The following is a 19,416-nucleotide window of genomic DNA, read 5'->3' on the forward strand; positions in this document are numbered from 1 at the left end:
TTCCATCTTCCCTTACTCTTCCTTCTCCATTTCCCCCAGGAAGCTCTAGGCTTTCTCATTAGGATAAATGAAAAGAGAACTTGACCTCTCTTCTAGTTAACTGGAAAACTCCCAATTCATTTTATTTAGAACATAACACATAGCATCCGGGTCGGTGCTTCTCTTGCCCCTGGGGACCACCCCTGGATATTGTCAGCACACAAGCAACCGCAGGAATTCTGCCCACACATAACACAGATGGACCTCACAAGGGCCACACAAGCTGGAGTAGTCAAGGAGAACTTAGCTCAGAGTGAATAGACAGGAAGCAGGAGGGTCTGGTATCTCATTTAGGGAATTAAATCCTTTATATGGCCTCTTTGTACTTTAGAAGAGTGTGTGGTCCAGAGAGGGGAGGGTGGGGGCCAGGACAGAGGGAGATGGAAAGTTAGGACTTAGGGCTGAGGAGGGCAGGTTCTCACTTGTGCACTGACCTGCCCCATCTTCCTGAGGTAAGTCTCGTAATTACCTAACTAATGGGGAATAATGACACCACTTGGATGGGAGTTGAGAGAGGGGGAAAGAAAGGCATGAGAATTCATTAACCATGTGCGAGGGGCTTGGATAGCATCCCTGAAGGATCATTATTACATCATTTCACCCCCCTTTCCCACCTCTTTCCACTAATATGAGACAGACAAATGCTAAATAACTATGTAACAATACATTACTAGACAGACAACAATGCCAGAAAATATAATAGCCTGCTACAGCTATGAAACTCCCCCAAAGATATATTTAAAATGTCACTGATGCATAATGTAAAATAGGAATTACAGGTTCATTTGGAGGACATGATTTAAAATCTATACAACTGTACAGTGGTATTTCCCACTGGGTTTTTGTTGTCACTGTCCTTTTCTAAACATCACAAAGAAAAAAAAACTCACCCAAGTAATTTCAGCCTAGAGATGCGAACTTCAAGGAACCTGTTTCCTCCGCGTATTTTTCCTTCTTGTTTTTGTTGGTCAGGATGCTCTCCAAACCTAGTATCTTCTTGACATGTTGTCTTTTCTTCAGAATGTTTCTGCAGCCTGCACAGGAACCCCAGAATGTAGATTACACCTTTTGGAGATGTAGCCCGGCCACATAAGGAGACAAGTAGTTGAAATTTGTGTCAAATTGCTTGTTTAAATGACTTGAGCCAACTTCTTAAAGCCAGGACAGCAGGGGCTGAGGATTTTTAAAGTTGGCAGGGGCCAAAAATGACAAGGCTCAGCAGTCACCTGGTGAGCTGCCAGCCCTGACTGGAAGCTTCAAAAAATAAACTTTCTCAAAGGACACAAATTAAAAGTCATGTTTCAGCATCCATTAAAACGAAATTATAGGCTTCATCGCATAGCGAACTACTTTCATTTTCATTATGCTTAAAATATTTCATTTTGTAGATTGAGAATCGGTTGCTAGGAAAACCTTGTGTGGAGTTGTCAGAGACAGCGATATCTACAAGGGGATATTTTCCAAGGGAGAGCTCTCCTTTGTTTTTCCTGCAAGGATAGAGGATTTTGTTATTTAAAAAAACGCAGGATGCAATTTGGAGTCAGGGTCATGGCTTGAAACATCTGCCATGACCTTCTCCAGAGACTGAGTCCTCAGGGTTCATCTCTCAGAGGAGAGGAGTCAGCAACCTGCTGAGCTGAGCGGGCTCACAGGTGTGTTTTGTTCACTCTCATTTTCAAATATATGTATATGTGTATATTACACATGTACACATATATACACACCTATATACACAAATATGTGTGTATACATGCATACATATATATAAATCTTATTTTGAGTCGTCAACGTTTTTAAAAACTAGGAAATTTTATCTACAAGTCCAGATTTCCAGCTTTTCTAGCGAAATTAGAAATTACGGCTGCCTTGAGCTCTCTCCCTCATTCCCACATGAGCAAAATTGACCTGGTGCTGAGTGAGGGCTGCCCCCTAGTCTCTTCACCTCAACTCAGTCCATAGCTAGCCCACTCCACCTTCCTGCCTAGCCCCTACAGGTATTTAAAGGTGCTACTCCCTGACTTAGAGTGTGCCATATTCTTAATATCTTCAAAAGATGAAATTTTTGAAAAGAATGTGTGCAGTATACTAGTTTACCTGGAAAGGGAATAGGGACTTGTTACGACAGCGATCAGCCTTGAATGTCATGTTACTTTCATTGCAGTATGAATATGTTTCAAATAATTCTTCTGGTCAGCCCTTATCCACCTGGTTTTGCTAAATTCGTTTCTCATTATTCTTCATTTGATGCGTGCGGATAAATGCAAATCAAAGCCAATTATTTGTTTGTAACTGACTCTGGGATGCCTGCCACAGTCTTATCTGTCGCTCTAGCTTGCGGCTTTCAGCAATTGTCATCTTAGAGACTTTGGTTTGAAACTCTCCTCCAGAGGTTTGCAGAGTGCCTGAGACCGGAATTTGCAGACGCTAACAGTCATTTCTCCTTTTTTTTTCAGGCCCTCCTAACCACCACAGCCAGTCGACTCTGAGGCCCCCTCTCCCACCCCCTCACAACCACACGCTGTCCCATCACCATTCGTCTGCCAACTCCCTCAACAGGAACTCACTGACCAATCGGCGGAGTCAGATCCACGCCCCGGCCCCAGCGCCCAATGACCTGGCCACCACACCAGAGTCCGTTCAGCTTCAGGACAGCTGGGTGCTAAACAGCAGCGTGCCACTGGAGACCCGGTAAGTCCCCCTCGCCAGCTCACAGTCACACTCAGTGTCACCTTACCCCTGAGTCACCACACAGAGCCACTGGGTGTCTCAGAGTTCCAGTCGGAGAGACACTCTGGGTATAAATAATGAGACAAGTGTAGCACCTCCTTGTTCCCTTGGTAATTTGACCCTGGACAGTAGGTTGACAGGTATTTCTTCGTTCACATGTGTCTCCTTTTAAAGCTTGTTTACTTTCTCAGATAGCTCTTGTGTACCCAACTAATAGAATTAGCATAACATATTTTTACTCGAAGGCTCATGGGAAACATGCTTATAAGGGTATATTGACTGAAAGCTGCTGATAAATTATGCATTCGGCTTTTCTTGAAGTAATAAATGAAGACTCATTTGAAATTAAGTGTTTGGGGAGACCTTGAGAAACAATCCCTGATTCCAAACTGACAGAAGTATAGTTTAAATTTATATTTCATCCAACATGCAGTCTCACTTTAATCCCTCCTGTACACACTAACAGCTTGATGCCTGTGGGGCAAACAATAATGTATAAAAACAAACAAGAAAAAAGGGGCAGCACTTATGTGAGGAGGGAAGAGTTTGAAAATGATCTCCAGGTCTGGCTTTGTTTTGTTTTGCCTTTGCTTCTGTCCTTTTTTCACCTTCAATTCTGTTCTCCAAAACCATACACACCTTAATGATCTGAAAGAAGACCTGTCAGTCAGGGTATGGAGGGGTTGGAATGTCATTGACAGTGAAGGCTCTGTGTGGGTTGGCCAGACTCTGAAACAGCCTTGCTGCTCTACCCCCAGGCACATTCTTGGTTTGTGTGTTTCAAATGCTATTGTTTCCTTGTCTGGAAGAACCATGGAGACTGAACAGAGAGGAGGGCTAATTCATACTGACCCTTCATAAAGTTCCCAAATAGATTTTAAACTTTAATAACTTAGGTTTGAGGAAAGACAGAAATAATCTGTAATCTTTCTGATAATGGCCAGTGAATTCTCTTCACACAGCTGGAAGCAGTTTTGAAAGTCATAGCATTTGGAGTTGTTTCTTATCTATAATTTTTTTGTATTTTATAAGATCCTGAAAATTAATATGTTATACCTCTTTGTCACTATAATCACTCCAAACTTTTAATTTTATTTTCTGACAATTATAGGATTTTTTAAGAATTTTTGCTTTATTAAGAGAAACTAAAAGAATGAACCTAAGCCAATAAATATCCTTGATCTCAACATTAGTTTAAAAGAATTGGTACAGAAATAAATAAAATGACACAAAATGAAGCACTAAGCAAAATACAAAGGGTGCTGCATTATTATTATTTTCCTCCGCAAAAAATTACCTAACATGCGTGTGCACACACACACACACAAACACACACACACAGGCTCTCACACAAAGAATGGTTACATAACAAAGTAAACGTTATAACAACCACATCTGTTTGACTCTTAATCCAAACTAACAAGAAAAATCTGTCAAGACAATTGGGGTAATTTAAACGTGGATTGGGTATTTAATGATATTAAGAATATAATTATAATTTTGTTAGGTGCAGTTTTGGCATGCAGTTTTGGTTCAAACACTAAAAACATTCCAATTGAGGAATGAAAAACTACCTATCGGGTATTATGCTTTTTTTAAAATTTATTATAGTTTAAATTCTGGGATACATGTGCAGAATGTGCAGGTTTGTTACATAGATATAAACATGCCATGGTGGTTTGCTGCACCCATCAACCCGTCATCTATATTAGGTATTTCTCCTAATGCTATCCCTCCCCTAGCCCCCTGCCCCCTCACAGGCCCTGGTGTGTGATGTTCCCCTCCCTGTGTCCATGTGTTCTTAATGTTCAGCTCCCACTTATCAGTGAGAGCATGCAGTGTTTGGTTTTCTGTTCCTGTGTTAGTTTGCTGAGAATGATGGTTTCCGGCTTCATTCATGTCCCTGCAAAGGACATGAACTCATCCTTTTTTTATGGCTGCATAGTATTCCATGGTGTATATGTGCCACATTTTCTTTATCCAGTCTATCATTGATGGGCATTTGGGTTGGTTTCAAGTCTTTGCTATTGTGAATAGTGCTGCAATAAACATATGTGTGCATGTATCTTTATAGTAGAATGATTTATAATCCTTTGGGTTCATACCCAGTAATGGGATTGCTGGGTCAAATGGTATTTCTGGTTCTAGATCCTTGAGGAATCACCACACTGTCTTCCACAATGGTTGAACCAATTTACACTCCCACCAACAGTGTAAAAGCATTCTTATTTCTCCACATCCTCTCCAGCATCTGTTGTTTCCTGACTTTCAATGATGGTCATTCTAACTGGCATGAGATGTTATCTCATTGTGGTTTTGATTTGCATTTCTCTAATGATCAGTGATAATGAGCTTTTTTTCACCTGGTTGTTGGCCACATAAATGTCTTCTTCTGAGAAGTGTCTGTTCATATCCTTCACCCACTTTTTGATGGGGTTGTTTGTTTTTTTCTTGTAAATTTGTTTAAGTTCCTTATAGATTCTAGATATTAGCCCTTTGTCAGATGGATAGATGGCAAAAATTTTCTCCCATTCTGTAGGTTGCCTGTTCACTCTGATTATAGTTTATTTTGCTGTGGGGAAGCTCTTTAGTTTAATTAGATTCCATTTGTCAATTTTGGCTTTCTTTGCCATTGCTTTTTGTGTTTTTGTCATGAAGTCTTTGCCCATGCCTATGTCCTGAATGGTATTGCCTAGGTTTTCCTCTGGGGTTTTTATGGTTTTAGGTTTTGTGTTTAAGTCTTTAATCCATCTTGAGTTAATTTTTGTATAAGGTGTAAGGAAGGGGTCCAGTTTCAGTTTTCTGAATATAGCTAGCCAGTTTTTCCAACACCATTTATTAAATAGGGAATCCTTTCCCCATTGCTTGTTTCTGTCAGGTTTGTCAAAGATTAGATGGTTGTAGATGTATGGCATTATTTCTGAGGCCTCTGTTCTGTTCCATTGGTCTATATATCTGTTTTGGTACCAGTACCATGCTGTTTTGGTAACTGTAACCTTGTAGTATAGTTTGAAGTCAGGTAGCGTGATGACTCCAGTTTTGTTCTTTTTGCTTAGGCTATATCACTTGGCTATATGGGCTATTTTTTGGTTGCATATTCAATTTAAAGTAGTTTTTTCTAATTCTGTGAAGAACGTCAATGGTAGCTTGATGGAGATAGCGTTGAATCTATAAATTACTTTGGGCAGTATGGCTATTTTCACTATATTGAGTCTTCCTATCCATGAGCATGGAATGTTTTTCCATTTGTTTGTGTCCTCTCATTTCGTTGAGCAGTGGTTTGTAGTCCTCCTTGAAGAGGTCCTTCACATCCCTTATAAGTTGGATTCCTAGGTATTTTATTCTCTTTGTAGCAATTGTGAATGGGAGTTCACTCATGATTTGGCTCTCTGTTTGTCTGTTATTGCTGTATAAAAATGCCTGTGATTTTTGCATATTGACTTTTATCCTGAGACTTTGCTTGAAGTTGCTTATCACCTTAAGGAGATTTTTGGATGGAGATGATGGGGTTTTCTAAATATACAATCATGTCATCTGCAAACAGAAACAATTTGACTTCCTCTCTTCCTGTTTGAATACCCTTTATTTCTTTCTCTTGCCTGATTTCCCTCGCCAGAACTTCCAGTACTATGTTGAATAGGAGTGGTGAGAGAGGGCATCCTTGTCTTGTGCCAGTTTTCAAAGGGAATGCTTCCAGCTTTTGACCATTCAGTATGATATTGGCTGTGGATCTGTCATAAATAACTCTTATTATTTTGAGATATGTTTCATCAATACCTAGTTTATTGAGAGTTTTTAGCATGAAGGGGTGTTAAATTTTATTGAAGGCCTTTTCTGCGTCTATTGAGATAATCATGTGGTTTTTGTCATTGGTTCGGTTTATGTGATTAATTACATTTATTGATTTGCGTATGTTGAACCAGCCTTGCATCCCAGGGATGAAACCGACTTGATCATGGTGGAGAAGCTTTTTGATGTGCTGCTGGCTTCAGTTTGCCAGTATTTTATTGAGGATTTTCGCATCGATGTTAAGCAGGGATATTGGCCTAAACTTTTCTTTTTTGGTTGTGTCTCTGCCAGGTTTTGCTATCAGGATGATGCCGGCCTCATAAAATGAGTTTGCGAGGAGTCCTTCTTTTTCAGTTGTTTGGAATAGTTTCAGAAAGAATGGTACCAGCTCCTTTTTGTACCTCTGGTAGAATTCAACTGTGATTCCATCTGGTTCTGGGCTTTCTTTTGTTGGTAGGCTATTAATTACTGCCTCAATTTCAGAAATTGTTATTGGTCATTTCAGGGATTCGACTTCTTCCTGGTTTAGTCTTGGGAGGGTGTATGTGTCCAGGAATTCATCCATTTCTTCTAGATTTTCTGGTTTATTTGAGTAGAGGCGTTTATAGTATTCTCTAATGGTAGTTTGTATTTCTGTGGGATCAGTGATGATATCTCCTTTACGATTTTTTATTGTGTCTATTTGATTCTTCTCTCTTTTCTTCTTTATTAGTCTGGCCAGCAGTCCATCTATTTTGTTAATCTTCTCAAAACACAGGTCCTGGATTCATTAATTTTTTGAAGGGTTTTTCATGTCTCTATCTCCTTCAGTTCTGCTCTGATCTTAGTTATTTCTTGTCTTCTGTTAGCTTTAGATTTTGTTTGCTCTTGCTTCTCTAGTTCTTTGAATTGTGATGTTAGGGTGTCGATTTTAGATCTTTCCTGCTTTCTCCTGTGGGCATTTAGTGCTATAAATTTCCCTCTAAACACTGCTTTAGCTGTGTCCCAGAGATTCTGGTACGTTGTGTCTTTGTTCTCATTGGTTTCAAAGAACTTATTTATTTCTGCCTTAATTTCGTTATTTACCCAGTAGTCATTCAGGAGCAGATTGTTCAGTTTCCATGTAGTTGTGCAGATTTGAGTGAGTTTCTTAGTCCTGAGTTCTAATTTGATTGCACTGTGGTCTGAGAGACTGTTTGTTATGATTTCCATTCTTTTGCATTTGCTGGGGAGTGTTTTACTTCCAATTATGTGGTCAATTTTAGAATAAGTGTGATGTGGTACTGAGAAGAATGTATATTCTGTTGATTTGGGGTGGAGAGTTCTGCAGATGTCTATTAGGTCCACTTGGTCCAGAACTGAGTTCAAGTCCTGAATATCCTTCTTAATTTTCTGATCGTTGATCTGTCTAATATTGACAGTGGGGTGTTAAAGTCACCCATCATTATTGTGTGGGAGTCTAAGTTTCTTTGTAGATCTCTAAGAACTTGCTTTATGAATCTGGGTGCTCCTGTATTGGGTGCATATATATTTAGGATAGTTAGCTCTTCTTGTTGCATTGATCCCTTTACCATTATGTAATGCCCTTCTGTGTCTTTTTTGATCTTTGTTGGTTTAAAGTCTGTTTTATCAGAGACTAGGATTGCAACTTTTGCCTTTTTGTTTTTGTTTTTGTTTTTTGCTTTCCATTTGCTTGGTAGACATTCCTCCATCCCTTTATTTTGAGCCTATATGTGTCTTTGCATGTGAGATGGGTCTCCTGAATACAGCACAGTGATGGGTCTTGACTCTTTATCCAATTTGCCAGTCTGTGTCTTTTAATTGGGGCATTTAGCCTCTTTACGTTTAAGGTTAATATTGTTATGTATGAATTCGATCCTGTCATTATGATGCTAGCTGCTTATTTTGCCCGTTGGTTGATGCAGTTTCTTCATAGTGTTGATGGTCTTTACCATTTGGTATGTTTTTGCAGTGGCTGGTACTGGTTTTTCCTTTCCATGTTTAGTGCTTCCTTCAGGAGCTCTTGTAAGGCAGGCCTGGTGGTGACAAAAATCTCTCAGCATTTGCTTGTCTGTAAAGGATTTTATTTCTCCTTTGCTTATGAAGCTTAGTTTGGCTGGATATGAAATTCTGGGTTGAAAATTCTTTTCTTTAAGAATGTTGAATATTGGCCCCCACTCTCTTCTGGCTTGTAGCCTGTCTGCAGAGAGATCCACTGTTAGTCTGATGAGCTTCCCTTTGTGGGTAACTCGACCTTTCTCTCTGGCTGCCCTTAACATTTTTTCATTCATTTCAACCTTGGTGAATCTGACGATTATGTGTCTTGGGGTTGCTCTTCTCAGGGAGTATCTTTTTGGTGTTCTCTGTATTTCCTGAACTTGAATTTCGTTGACCTGTCTTGCTAGGTTGGGGAAGTTCTCCTGGATAATATCCTGAAGAGTGTTTTCCAACTTGGTTCTGTTTTCTCTGTCACTTTAAGGTACACCAGTCAAATGCACGTTTGGCCCATTCACATAGTCCCATCTTTCTTGGAAGCTTAGTTCATTCCTTTTCATTCTTTTTTTTGAGACGGAGTCTCGCTCTGTCGCCCAGGCTGGAGTGCAGTGGCGCGATCTCGGCTCACTGCAAGCTCTGCCTCCTGGGTTCACGCCATTCTCCTGCCTCAGCCTCTCCAGCAGCTGGGACTACAGGGGCACGCCGCCACGTCCGGCTAATTTTTTTGTATTTTTAGTAGAGACGGGGTTTCACCGTGTTAGCCAGGATGGTCTCGATCTTGTCTTCATGCTTTATTTCATTAAGTTGATCTTCAATCCGTGATATCCTTTCTTCCACTTAATCTATTTGGCTATTGATACTTGTGTGTGCTTCACGAAGTTCTTGTGCTGTGTTTTTCAGCTCCATCAGGTCATTTATGTTCTTCTCTAAAATGGTTATTCTAGTTAGCAATTCCTCTAGCCTTTTTTCAAGGTTATTAGCTTCCTTGCATTGGGTTAGAACATGCTCCTTTAGCTTGGAGGAGTTTGTTATTTCCCACCTTCTGAAACCTACTTTTGTCAATTCATCAAACTCATTCTCCATTGAGTTTTGTTCCCTTGCTGGTGAGGACTTGTGATCCTTTGGAGGAGAAGAGGTGTTCTGGTTTTTGGAATTTTCACCCTTTTTGCACTGTTTTTTCCTCATCTTTGTGGATTTATCTACCTTTGGTCTTTGATGTTAGTGACCTTCAGATGGGTTTTCTGAGTGGACATCCTTTTTGTTGATGGTGATGCTATTCCTTTCTGTTTGTTAGTTTTCCTTCTAACAGTCAGGCCCCTCAGCTGCAGGTCTGCTGAAGTTTGCTGGAGGTCCACTCCAGACCCTGTTTGCCTGGGTATCACCAGCGGAGGCTGCAGACAGCAAAGACTGCTACCTGTTCCTTCCTCTGGAAGCTTCGCCCAGAGGGGTATCCACCAGATGCCAGCTGGAGCTCTCCTGTATGAGGTGTCTGTTGACTCATGCTGGGAGGTGTTTCCCAGTCAGGAGGCATGGGGGTTAGGGACCCACTTGAGGAGGCAGTCTGTCCCTTAGCAGAGCTCAAGCGCTGTGCTGGGAGATCCACTACTCTCTTCAGAGCCGACAGGGTGGGAACGTTTAAGTCTGCTGAAGCTGTGCCCACAGCCGCCCCTTCCCCCAGGTGCTCTGACCCAAGGAGACCGGAGTTTTATCTATAAGCCCCTGACTGGGGCTGCTGCCTTTCTTTCAGAGATACCCTGCCCAGAGAGGAGGAATCTAGAGAGGCAGTCTGGCTATAGCAGCTTTGCTGAGCTGTGGTGGGCTCTTCTCAGTCTGAACTTCCCAATGGCTTTGTTTACACTGTGAGGGGAAAACCACTTACTCAAGCCTCAGTAATAGGGGACGCCCCTCCCTCCCACCAAGCTGGAGCATCCCAGATCAACTTCAGACTGCTGTGCTGGCAGCGAGAATTTCAAGCCAGTGGATCTTAGCTTGCTGGGCTCCATGGGTTGGGATCCGCTAAGCTAAACCACTTGGCTCCCTTGCTTCAGCCCCCTTTCCAGGGGAGTGAACGGTTCTGTCTTGCTAGCGTTCCAGGCACCTCTGTGGTATGAATAAAAAAACTCCTGCAGCTCACTCAGTGTCTGCCCAAATGGCCACCCAGTTTTGTGCTTGAAACCCAGGGCCCTGGTGGCGTAGGCACCCAAGGGAATCTCCTGGTCTGCGGGTTGTTAAGACCGTGGGAAAAGCATAGTATCTGGGCCGGAATGCACCATTCCTCACAGCACGGTGCCTCACGGCTTCCCTTGGCTAGAGGAGGGAGTTCCCTGACCCCTTGTGCTTCCTGGGTGAGGCAACGCCCCGCCCTGCTTCAGCTTGCCCTCCGTGGGCTGTACCCACTGTCTAACCAGTCCCAGTGAGACGAGCCTGGTACTTCGGTTAGAAATGCAGAAATCACCTGCCTTCTGTGTTGATCTCACTGGGAGCTGCAGACTGGAGCTGTTCCTATTCGGCCATCTTGCCAGCCAGCAGAATTATAGGTTATTTTTAACCATGTCTACAATCTTAATCTTTAAAGGTTAAAATATGTAAAGTCAATAAAAACTGTATATAATAGAGATATTTAAACTTCTGCCCTGATATAGTAAACCACTAATAAACAGCTTTGCTGGAAGCTGACTGGCTGGCCAGGCTTAACTCAGGATATTGTCAAAGTTGATGATGGTCTTAAAGGCTGGATGGTATTTTCTGTCTTTTTCCTCTCCACACTTACAAACTGCCATAGAGTTTGTTAATTAGTCAGCCTATTTTTACATTAACAGACTATTATTTGAAAAATAGTTTCTGGATATAAATGCTACTTAGAATGGACTAGATGAAGAAGAAGAAAGGAAGGAAAGGAAGGGAAGAGAAGATGTAATAGCTATTGTAGAAAAAGAAGAGGACCACCATGACCATTCTCAATCAGTTGTTATTGTTTAGTTTATATATGCTGAACATTAATGCTTTACATGCATTATCTCACTCAAGCCTGAAAGCAGTCCTATGAAGTAGGAAGGGACTTTTATTATGGCCATTTAAAGATGCAGAATCTAGGGATAGAGGGACAAAGTAACATGCGGGAAGTCTAAAGCTTCAGAAAGATAGTAAACTATGAGTCATGTTGGATGAAACATTGGAAGTTCCTACACCCAAAATAAGGTGGTGGAATGTCTGATGGGTGAACAACCACAAATCTAGGTTTATTGCCCTAGTTGTTACATTTACAGGACCAGATCCACCGGAGTGTCTGCTCTTGGCAATGAGTCTTCCCTTAGTGATAAGAACACATGAAACACATAAATCCATATCTCCCAGCTCCCAGCTCCTGATGCAATCAGTTGGTTTTCTAGGAGATTTATTTTGAATAATTTTTTGTAATAAAGTGTCCTCTTGACAAATATCTGGTAGAGAGGACCAATGAAACCACGCAGATCACTGTCCTGCTTTTCTAAGTAACCTCTTCCAGAATTTACTTTCTGGTCTAGAGTCCTTCTTCAGATCCTTTGAATATTTGGCATTTGTCCAAGGATTAGGACTTCTCAATGCTAATTTCGGAAGAAGCACATTAAAGAAAAAAATTCGTGGGAAGATAGGATTGCTAAAACCTTGACGTCCATCAGAAGGAAAAAAAAAAGTGAGACAACATCTGAGTATTCTTTGATCCATGTGTTCAAGAGCCAAGGATTAGAGTTCCTTGGGATGGAGTTGTTGGCAGAAATCCAGCACAAGGTGCAAAACTTGGTAAATATTTGAAACTCCACTCATGGAACTGAGCACATAGAATATGCATCTAGTCTCATGTATGAAAATTCTAGTCATAGTCCATAGAACTGATGAAATGTATGATTCTGTTTTAAATATTATTTGTATTAGTTTGTTATCACGCTGCTAATAAAGACATACCCGAGACCCGGTAATTTATAAAGGAAACAGATTTAATTGACTCACAGTTCAGCATGACGGGGGAGGCCTCCAGAAACTTACAATCGTGGTAGAAAGGGAAGCAAGCACACTCTTCTTCAACATGGCATCAACTGCCGAGCAAAAGGGGGGAAAACCCCTTATAAAACCGTCAGATCTCATGAGAACTCACTCACTATCACGACAACAGTATGAGGGTAACCGCCCCCATGATTAAGCTACCTCCCACTGGGTCCCTCCCATGACACATGGGAATTATGGGAACTACAATTCAAGATGAGATTTGGGTAGGGACACAACCAAACTGCATTGTTATTAGTTCAGTCTCTTATTAGCAAATATTTATTGAGTCCCTTGTGTATGCCAAGAGCTATGTTAGGTACTGGCAAGATACTGATTAAAACATGTATTGTCCCATTAAAGATCACCCAACCTAAAGGAGGAGGCGGGTACATAAGCAAAAAGATAGTTCAACATATACAGTAATGGAAGTCTAAAAGTTACAGAGATTTTATAGTGGAAGAAGTGATTAACTATCCGAGAAAGATCAAGAAAATTTTTATAGCTGAAGGGCTGCTTCAGCTGGGTTCTGAGGGATAAGTAGGAATTTATCTATTACATAGGTAAAGTCAGATATGATAGCATATTATTATTTATTCTCATTCCCCACTGTTTTTCCATATAGTCTTAGCAATAGATAATTGAATGAATTCACTGATTCAAATGCTAAAATCTTGTGAGTTTACTGGTGTCAGTTTCTTAGCCAGGAGGGAGTATAGATATGGGATTTCTTCTTTTTAGGAGCATGATGCCATGCTAGTATTTCCATTTCTGTCTTTCATACCAAATAAGAATCGGTCTCTCTCCAGGAGAGAGAACCATTAAAAGCAAGACATTCTGAAGGTTGATTATAATTTAATCACCGTTTTTGAAAATGTGGTGTAAATTTACAAACAGCTTGACCACCCTTACTCTCATTAATACAGATTTCTGGGTGTGATGGAATAATTTCAAAACTCTGAGAGGTAATGAGCAGGCATTCTGCCACTCCCAGAATGCAAAGTGTGTCTCTTTAGTCCAGTGTGTCTCCTTAGACCAGTGGGGAGTGGGTCCTTTCCTCTCTGCATTGCTCTTTTGATGTCCCCATCAGTCTTAATGAAGCATGTTAGATCTTCTCTGAACTATGCTTCTTTTTTTTTCTATGATGAGTACATTGGAGGGGCTGATTAAGGAGGCATAACCAGAAAATAGGACTGTTTGGAATTTAACAAAAGACAAAAAAAGCATATAAGGGAAGTTCTGTATCAATGTTAAATAAAAGAACAATGCATATAAATTTGTACTACCAAAAGCAGTCTATTCATGTATAAACCATAATATAATCCAACAAAAATCAAACATAAGGCAGAACTAACTGCAAGCAGTCTGTACTGTCTTTTCTTAAGTAGTGTGTTACAGAATCACTCTACCCTCCGCCTTCCTCCCAGCCTATTCACAGAAGGTTTTGAAACAAAGTCTACTTGCAATTCTTGTTCAATATCACCTATCTACTCCTTCCTCTGCTGAAAGTGACAAGGTGAGGAATCTTCCTGGCTGGCTGTTTCTTTGGGAGTTTCTAAAGTCAACTTCTCTTGTCTAAAACAGTAGAAAGTAGCTCAGTGACAGAACCTAACTTTTCTTCCTTTGTGTGTTTTGCTGAAGCAAGCGTCTCTCTTTGGATCTATCTGAGCAGCAGATCACAAAAAAGAATCCCTAAGCAGGACAAAACTTCTCTCTGAGTTCGTTTTTGCACTGACATACTAGAAGCCCTAATTTTAATCATCAAGATCCTCAAGCTGCAAAACAGTTTGCAATTTGCCTTTTTAAATGGTCATTAATTATTCTAGAAATAGCTATGAGAACCTACCATGTGTCAGGCACTGAGGATCCAGCAAAGGAGAAAAACAAAACCCCTGTCCTTATGGAGATTCTAGGCTGGAAGCAGACAGAACATAAACAAGTGTCCCTTACACCATGACAAATGCAGTAAGTGCCACAGACTTCTGAAGAAGCCAGACCCATAAGAAATGGACATTTAAGCTGAGCCCTTAAGATGAGTAGGGGTTAATCAGGCTTAAAGAGTGCTCTAGATCACAAAAACAATGAGCCACTAGGGAAAGAAACACTAAGGTGCCAGAAAGAGAAATCAAGAAACTAGAAAGGTAAGGCAAGGGCAAGATGGATCAAGGCTTTGGACCATGTTAACGCTTTTGGACTCTACCTCGAGAACAAGTAAAAGTCACTGAAGCTTTTTAAGCAGGAGAGCAAAATAATAAGATATACTCTGCTTTTTGCTTTTAATAATGATAGCTGCCCTATGATAAATGGATTGGGGGGCAGTTAGAGTGGAAAGTATGCAGGACTAAAAGTCCAGTTTGGAAAATAAAATAATAGTTAAGATAAAAAGTGGCATGCCTTTGATTAGGGAGTGGTGCTGAATATTCAAAGATGTGAGGTATAGTTTGAAGGTAGGATCAGTAGAAATTAATGATTGCTGGGATTTGAAGATGAAGGTTAGGATTCTTCAAGTTTTTTACTTAGATGTCTGGATGAATAGCAATGTCATGTGCTGAAGAAGGAACAGGTTTTTGTGGCAGAAAACAAAAGTTCAGTTTTGGACATGTTACATTTATGAGGCAAGAGAATTGAGTGCAGTTATTGGCCAGACTTATTTTGATTCTAAAATAACACATATAACACAGAAAATCATCCATTTACAAATAATAGCATATGCAGTATATCCAAAGCCCTCAGCAATTGATTTTTCTCTTTAAAAAATGTCTCTCCAGGCCACATGCAGTAGCTCATACCTATAATCCCAGTAATCTGGGAGGTTGAGATGGAAGAATCTTTTGAGCCCAGGATGTGGAGGCTGCAGTAAGCTATGATCACACCACTGCGCTCCATCCTGGGTGATAGCGTGAGATTCCATCTTAAAAAAAAAAAAAGAAAAAAAAATTCTCTCCAGAAATTTGTTAAATTCATTTCACACAATCATATAGGCCTGTGAATACTAACTTTTCTTTGTCAAATACTTTTTGCTTGGCACTAAGCTTTACCTAGAGGATCCCATTTAATCCCTTAAGCTCTTTGTTAGGTATATGTTACTATCCGTATTTAACATACAGGGAAACCAGGGCTGGGGGAATTAAGTTACTTACATGTTACCCATTAGTAAGTGACAGAGCTGAAATTTGAACCTGGGTTGACCTGACTTTAAATCCCATATTCTTAATGACCATATGATAATGGCTGTGGAACTAGGAAGGGTGGGGGGTGGAAAAAACTCTGCCTAGCCTGATGGCAAACAACAAATTAATTTGCTTAGGCCATGAAATGAAGTCAATGCATTACAAGTGGCATAAGGTGAGAAATGGTCTATGGGATGAACTCCAGCCTGTTACTGGACATAGACTTAGTCATTGTCAAACTCATAAGCCAGGCCAGATGCAAGAGACCCTTCTCTGCAGCTCTGAGGAATGGGTGGCAACCCGGATGGTAAATCTGAGGCCTCACCACTCCGTGGCGGTGGCAGCATAGCATATGATTTACGGGGAGAGATTTCATGCCCTGCATGTTATAAAATGTGAGTGCAGATTGACAAGGGAGAATTAAGAAGTACAGCTACTTGTTTAGCTCTGCAACTCGTAGGATCTTTTTCATTCTAAACAGAGCTCTGCCAGATTGGTGGGAGAAAGCGCGACAGCCATGGGTGCCATGGCTGACCCTTGGGGCATCCCTTGAATATCATCCTCGTTCCTGTTAGCAGGAAGCATGACAAGTGCTCAGGAAAAGAATTGAGCATGTTGGGCTTGCTGAGTGGTATCTAAGGAATCTAATTTTGGTGTCAGAATTTTTTAAAACACACTTTTTGTCTTCAAGAAGAAGCAATCTTAGACTAATCTGGATGCCTTATTGGTAGTGCGTATTTGGGAATCGAGATTCAAGACCTTCAGTAAATAAGGCTTTCACAGAGAAGAAACAAGATTGTTGGAACATCTTCACCATGCTGAGTGCAAAGGCTATTCCAAACTTGTTCTCAGATTGATTTTTCTACCTAAGGATTAATTTTCTGACAGAATCACTGACAAGCCTGATCTTTAGAATATTAAACCTAGGCAACCTGTTTGCTTTTTTGTTTGTTTTTTAATGTTTTCAAGTGAGGTTTAAAGGTAGGATTCATTCTGGGTGAACCAAATGCATTGAAGCACTTTCAAATCAATAGGCAGCTTGATTTCTCTGTATTGTGAAACATTATGCCCCCTCTAAATTCTCATCACAGGCAACATGGAAATTAATGAGACCTTTAGGTTAGCCTTTCAAGCTCAGCCTTATTTTATAGCTTTACCCTGCCTTTTTGACACCACGATCTCGCCTGGCCACCAGCAGCATTTCATGTTGCAGTGCACTTTAATTTTGCAGTTTTCTTAGTCTTCCTTGGAAACTGGCAGCTTATTAATCTCAATAACTGAGCTGCTCAATAGGCAAGCTCACCAATGAGAGACCAGGCTGTGTCTTTTTTTTTTCCTTGGCAGATGGAAACAAGGGGGTTGGTTGTTAGATGGAGGCAAGGGAGGTGGCAGAGAAAAAGCCAGTTAGGAGGGGCACCTCATCCCCCACATCACTTTCTGATAATTGGCAGGAAAATAAAGTGAGCCTAGTCTAATCCACTGCTCTGCAATTTATGGCTTGTGGTGTTAAACACACTCGAACCCATTAATAAGAAAATAAATAAAGTGTTGTGGCACGTGTGCAAATTACAAGGTGCATTGAGAAAGAAACAAGCATTACATCTTATTCAAGACCACTCCAGCCTATTCTTGGCATGGTCTGCAAACTTGGAAGCATCCTGGAAAGTGGAGGTACCTAAGGAGAAGCTGTCCTTTTTAAATTTGCCTGCCTCTACAAAATTAAAACCTTATTGAGGAATTGAACTTCTTATTGCAGGGTACCACAGCTAAGTCTCTAGGTAGAAAGAACTTAAAAAAAATAAAAATAAAAATCCATCCCTCAGCAGCCTGTACCGTGGGGACCCAATTACAAATTGAGGCCACCCCGTGGTCATGCATTGTAAGAGCAAGACTTTGCCCCGAGTCTGTGTAAATGTCGAAGACTCTGGGGTTAAGTTCACAGTTGAAAAAAGCCAAATATTTCCATCTCTGTCTGTGCTCTTTCACCCATTCAACTAATATCAACTGTCATTCCCTTGAGGCACTTCCTGAAGTCTTCCCAGAGGATATTTTATCTGGCTCAGACAGGGAGAAACTTGATGAAGCGCAAGTCCTTTCTAATTCTGGCTCCCTGATGATCCTTTTCTTTTCACAGAAGCCAGATAAGGCATCCGCAGTCCTCCCAGGCAGGGGAAGTAGGTCCTGCAACTTTTCTGAAGGTTCCTTTGATTTATTCGTTTTGGCCTCATTTGCTTTTGTGAGTTGGGATCTTGTGTCCCCAGACTTGCAAACCGTCACAGGATACTCAGCCATTCTGCTCAGCTGCAGCTGCATCCTTTAGATTTTATGGGAATGTTTAAAAAAACTTTTCCTACATTAGGTTTTTTTCTTTCAAAACCCACCAGACAATTTGGGGCCATTCTGTGAGTATTCTTTGCGAATACTCCTTTTAGAGGTCATGGCAAAACGCTACACAAAGGATCACCCTCAAAATCGTGTATTTTTCAAATCCCTTATTGAATCATTTCTTGCTCAAAATAACTGTTTAGGAGTCAGTAAATACCTCCAGTTTCTGTCATTTGTACTTAAGCTGTGTATGCCTTATAGTTCAAAAGAGACTGAACACCAATTCTTTTCTATGTGTTAAATGGTACTGAAATCAGATTTCAATTTGCTAGAGCTTCAATTGCGAAGCAGCATTCATGAGTCCATTTGTCAACAATTAATACTCCTGTAAAGGTATTGCACACCAATAATATGACCTTTAAATTTTTCTTTTATTTTTTAATTATTTGAACAAAGGGTTAAAATCCCGCCCTAAAGGGAAGGTGGGAAATGTTGCTTTACTTAACATTGGTATGTTCTTAGATAAGAATTTTCGATGATCTTAGTGACTTTCTAATTTCTTATCAACCCAGATCCTCTCCACTATACTTGGGGACATGTGATGAGAAGGCATAGGGAGCTATTGGGCCCACTGAAGCATTTGGTGGGACTCTAAGGAGCTCTACTCTCCCCCATCCCCACTCTCACCAATTCAGGAAAATGAAGGAATAAATTTACAAGCCCCCTGTGCAAGGGGCGGTGCTATGCACATGTGCATTTTCTGGATGTTCTTGTGTTCAGTCATCTTTTCCAGCTTCTGACTCTCAGAATCCGTACAAGGAGACATTGTAGCTCTATTGACAATCTTTTCACTTCTTGGAAACCATGGACCACTCCTTTTGGTCTTTGTTTTTAGACATAATCATCTCTGAAATGCCTACTTTGTTCCCAGTAGGATACTAGGCACTTTACATCATGTTATCTGAATTAAAGCCCTTAGGGGAGAGATGTTGGTAGGGTTTGGCTGTGTTGACACCCAAATCTCATCTTGAATTGTAGCTCCAACAATTCCCACATGTTGTGGTAGGGACCTGGTGGTGGAAGTTAATTGAATCATGGGGGCAGGTCTTTCCCATGCTGTTCTCGTGGTAGTGAATGAGGCTCATGAGATCTGATGGTTTTATAAAGGGGAGTTTCCCTACACAAGCTCTCTCTTTGCCTGCTGTCATCCATGTAAGACGTGACTTGCTCCTCCTTGCCTTTTGCCATGATTGTGAGGCCTCCTCAGCCACGTGGAACTGTAAGTCCATTAAACCTCTTTCTCTTTATAAATTACCCAGTCTCAGGTATGTCTTTATTAGCAGCATAAGAACAGACTAATACAGATGTTATT

At 40.8% G+C, this 19,416-nt stretch overlaps 1 protein-coding gene across 19 annotated transcripts in view; it reads left to right on the forward strand.

Annotated features, from left to right (window-relative positions):
* Window positions 1-19,416, forward strand: part of TENM2 (teneurin transmembrane protein 2) — a 1,285,801-nt gene that overhangs the window by 968,085 nt on the left and 298,300 nt on the right. For all 19 annotated transcript variants that reach the window (XM_054556187.2, XM_054556189.2, XM_024247419.3 and 16 more), the window contains one exon: window positions 2,493-2,727. In XM_054556187.2, the coding sequence (XP_054412162.2) occupies window positions 2,493-2,727 (235 nt within the window). The remainder of the gene's footprint in view (window positions 1-2,492; window positions 2,728-19,416) is intronic.

The sequence above is a fragment of the Pongo abelii genome, chromosome 4, assembly GCF_028885655.2.
Source record: "Pongo abelii isolate AG06213 chromosome 4, NHGRI_mPonAbe1-v2.0_pri, whole genome shotgun sequence".
Lineage (NCBI taxonomy): Eukaryota > Metazoa > Chordata > Mammalia > Primates > Hominidae > Pongo > Pongo abelii.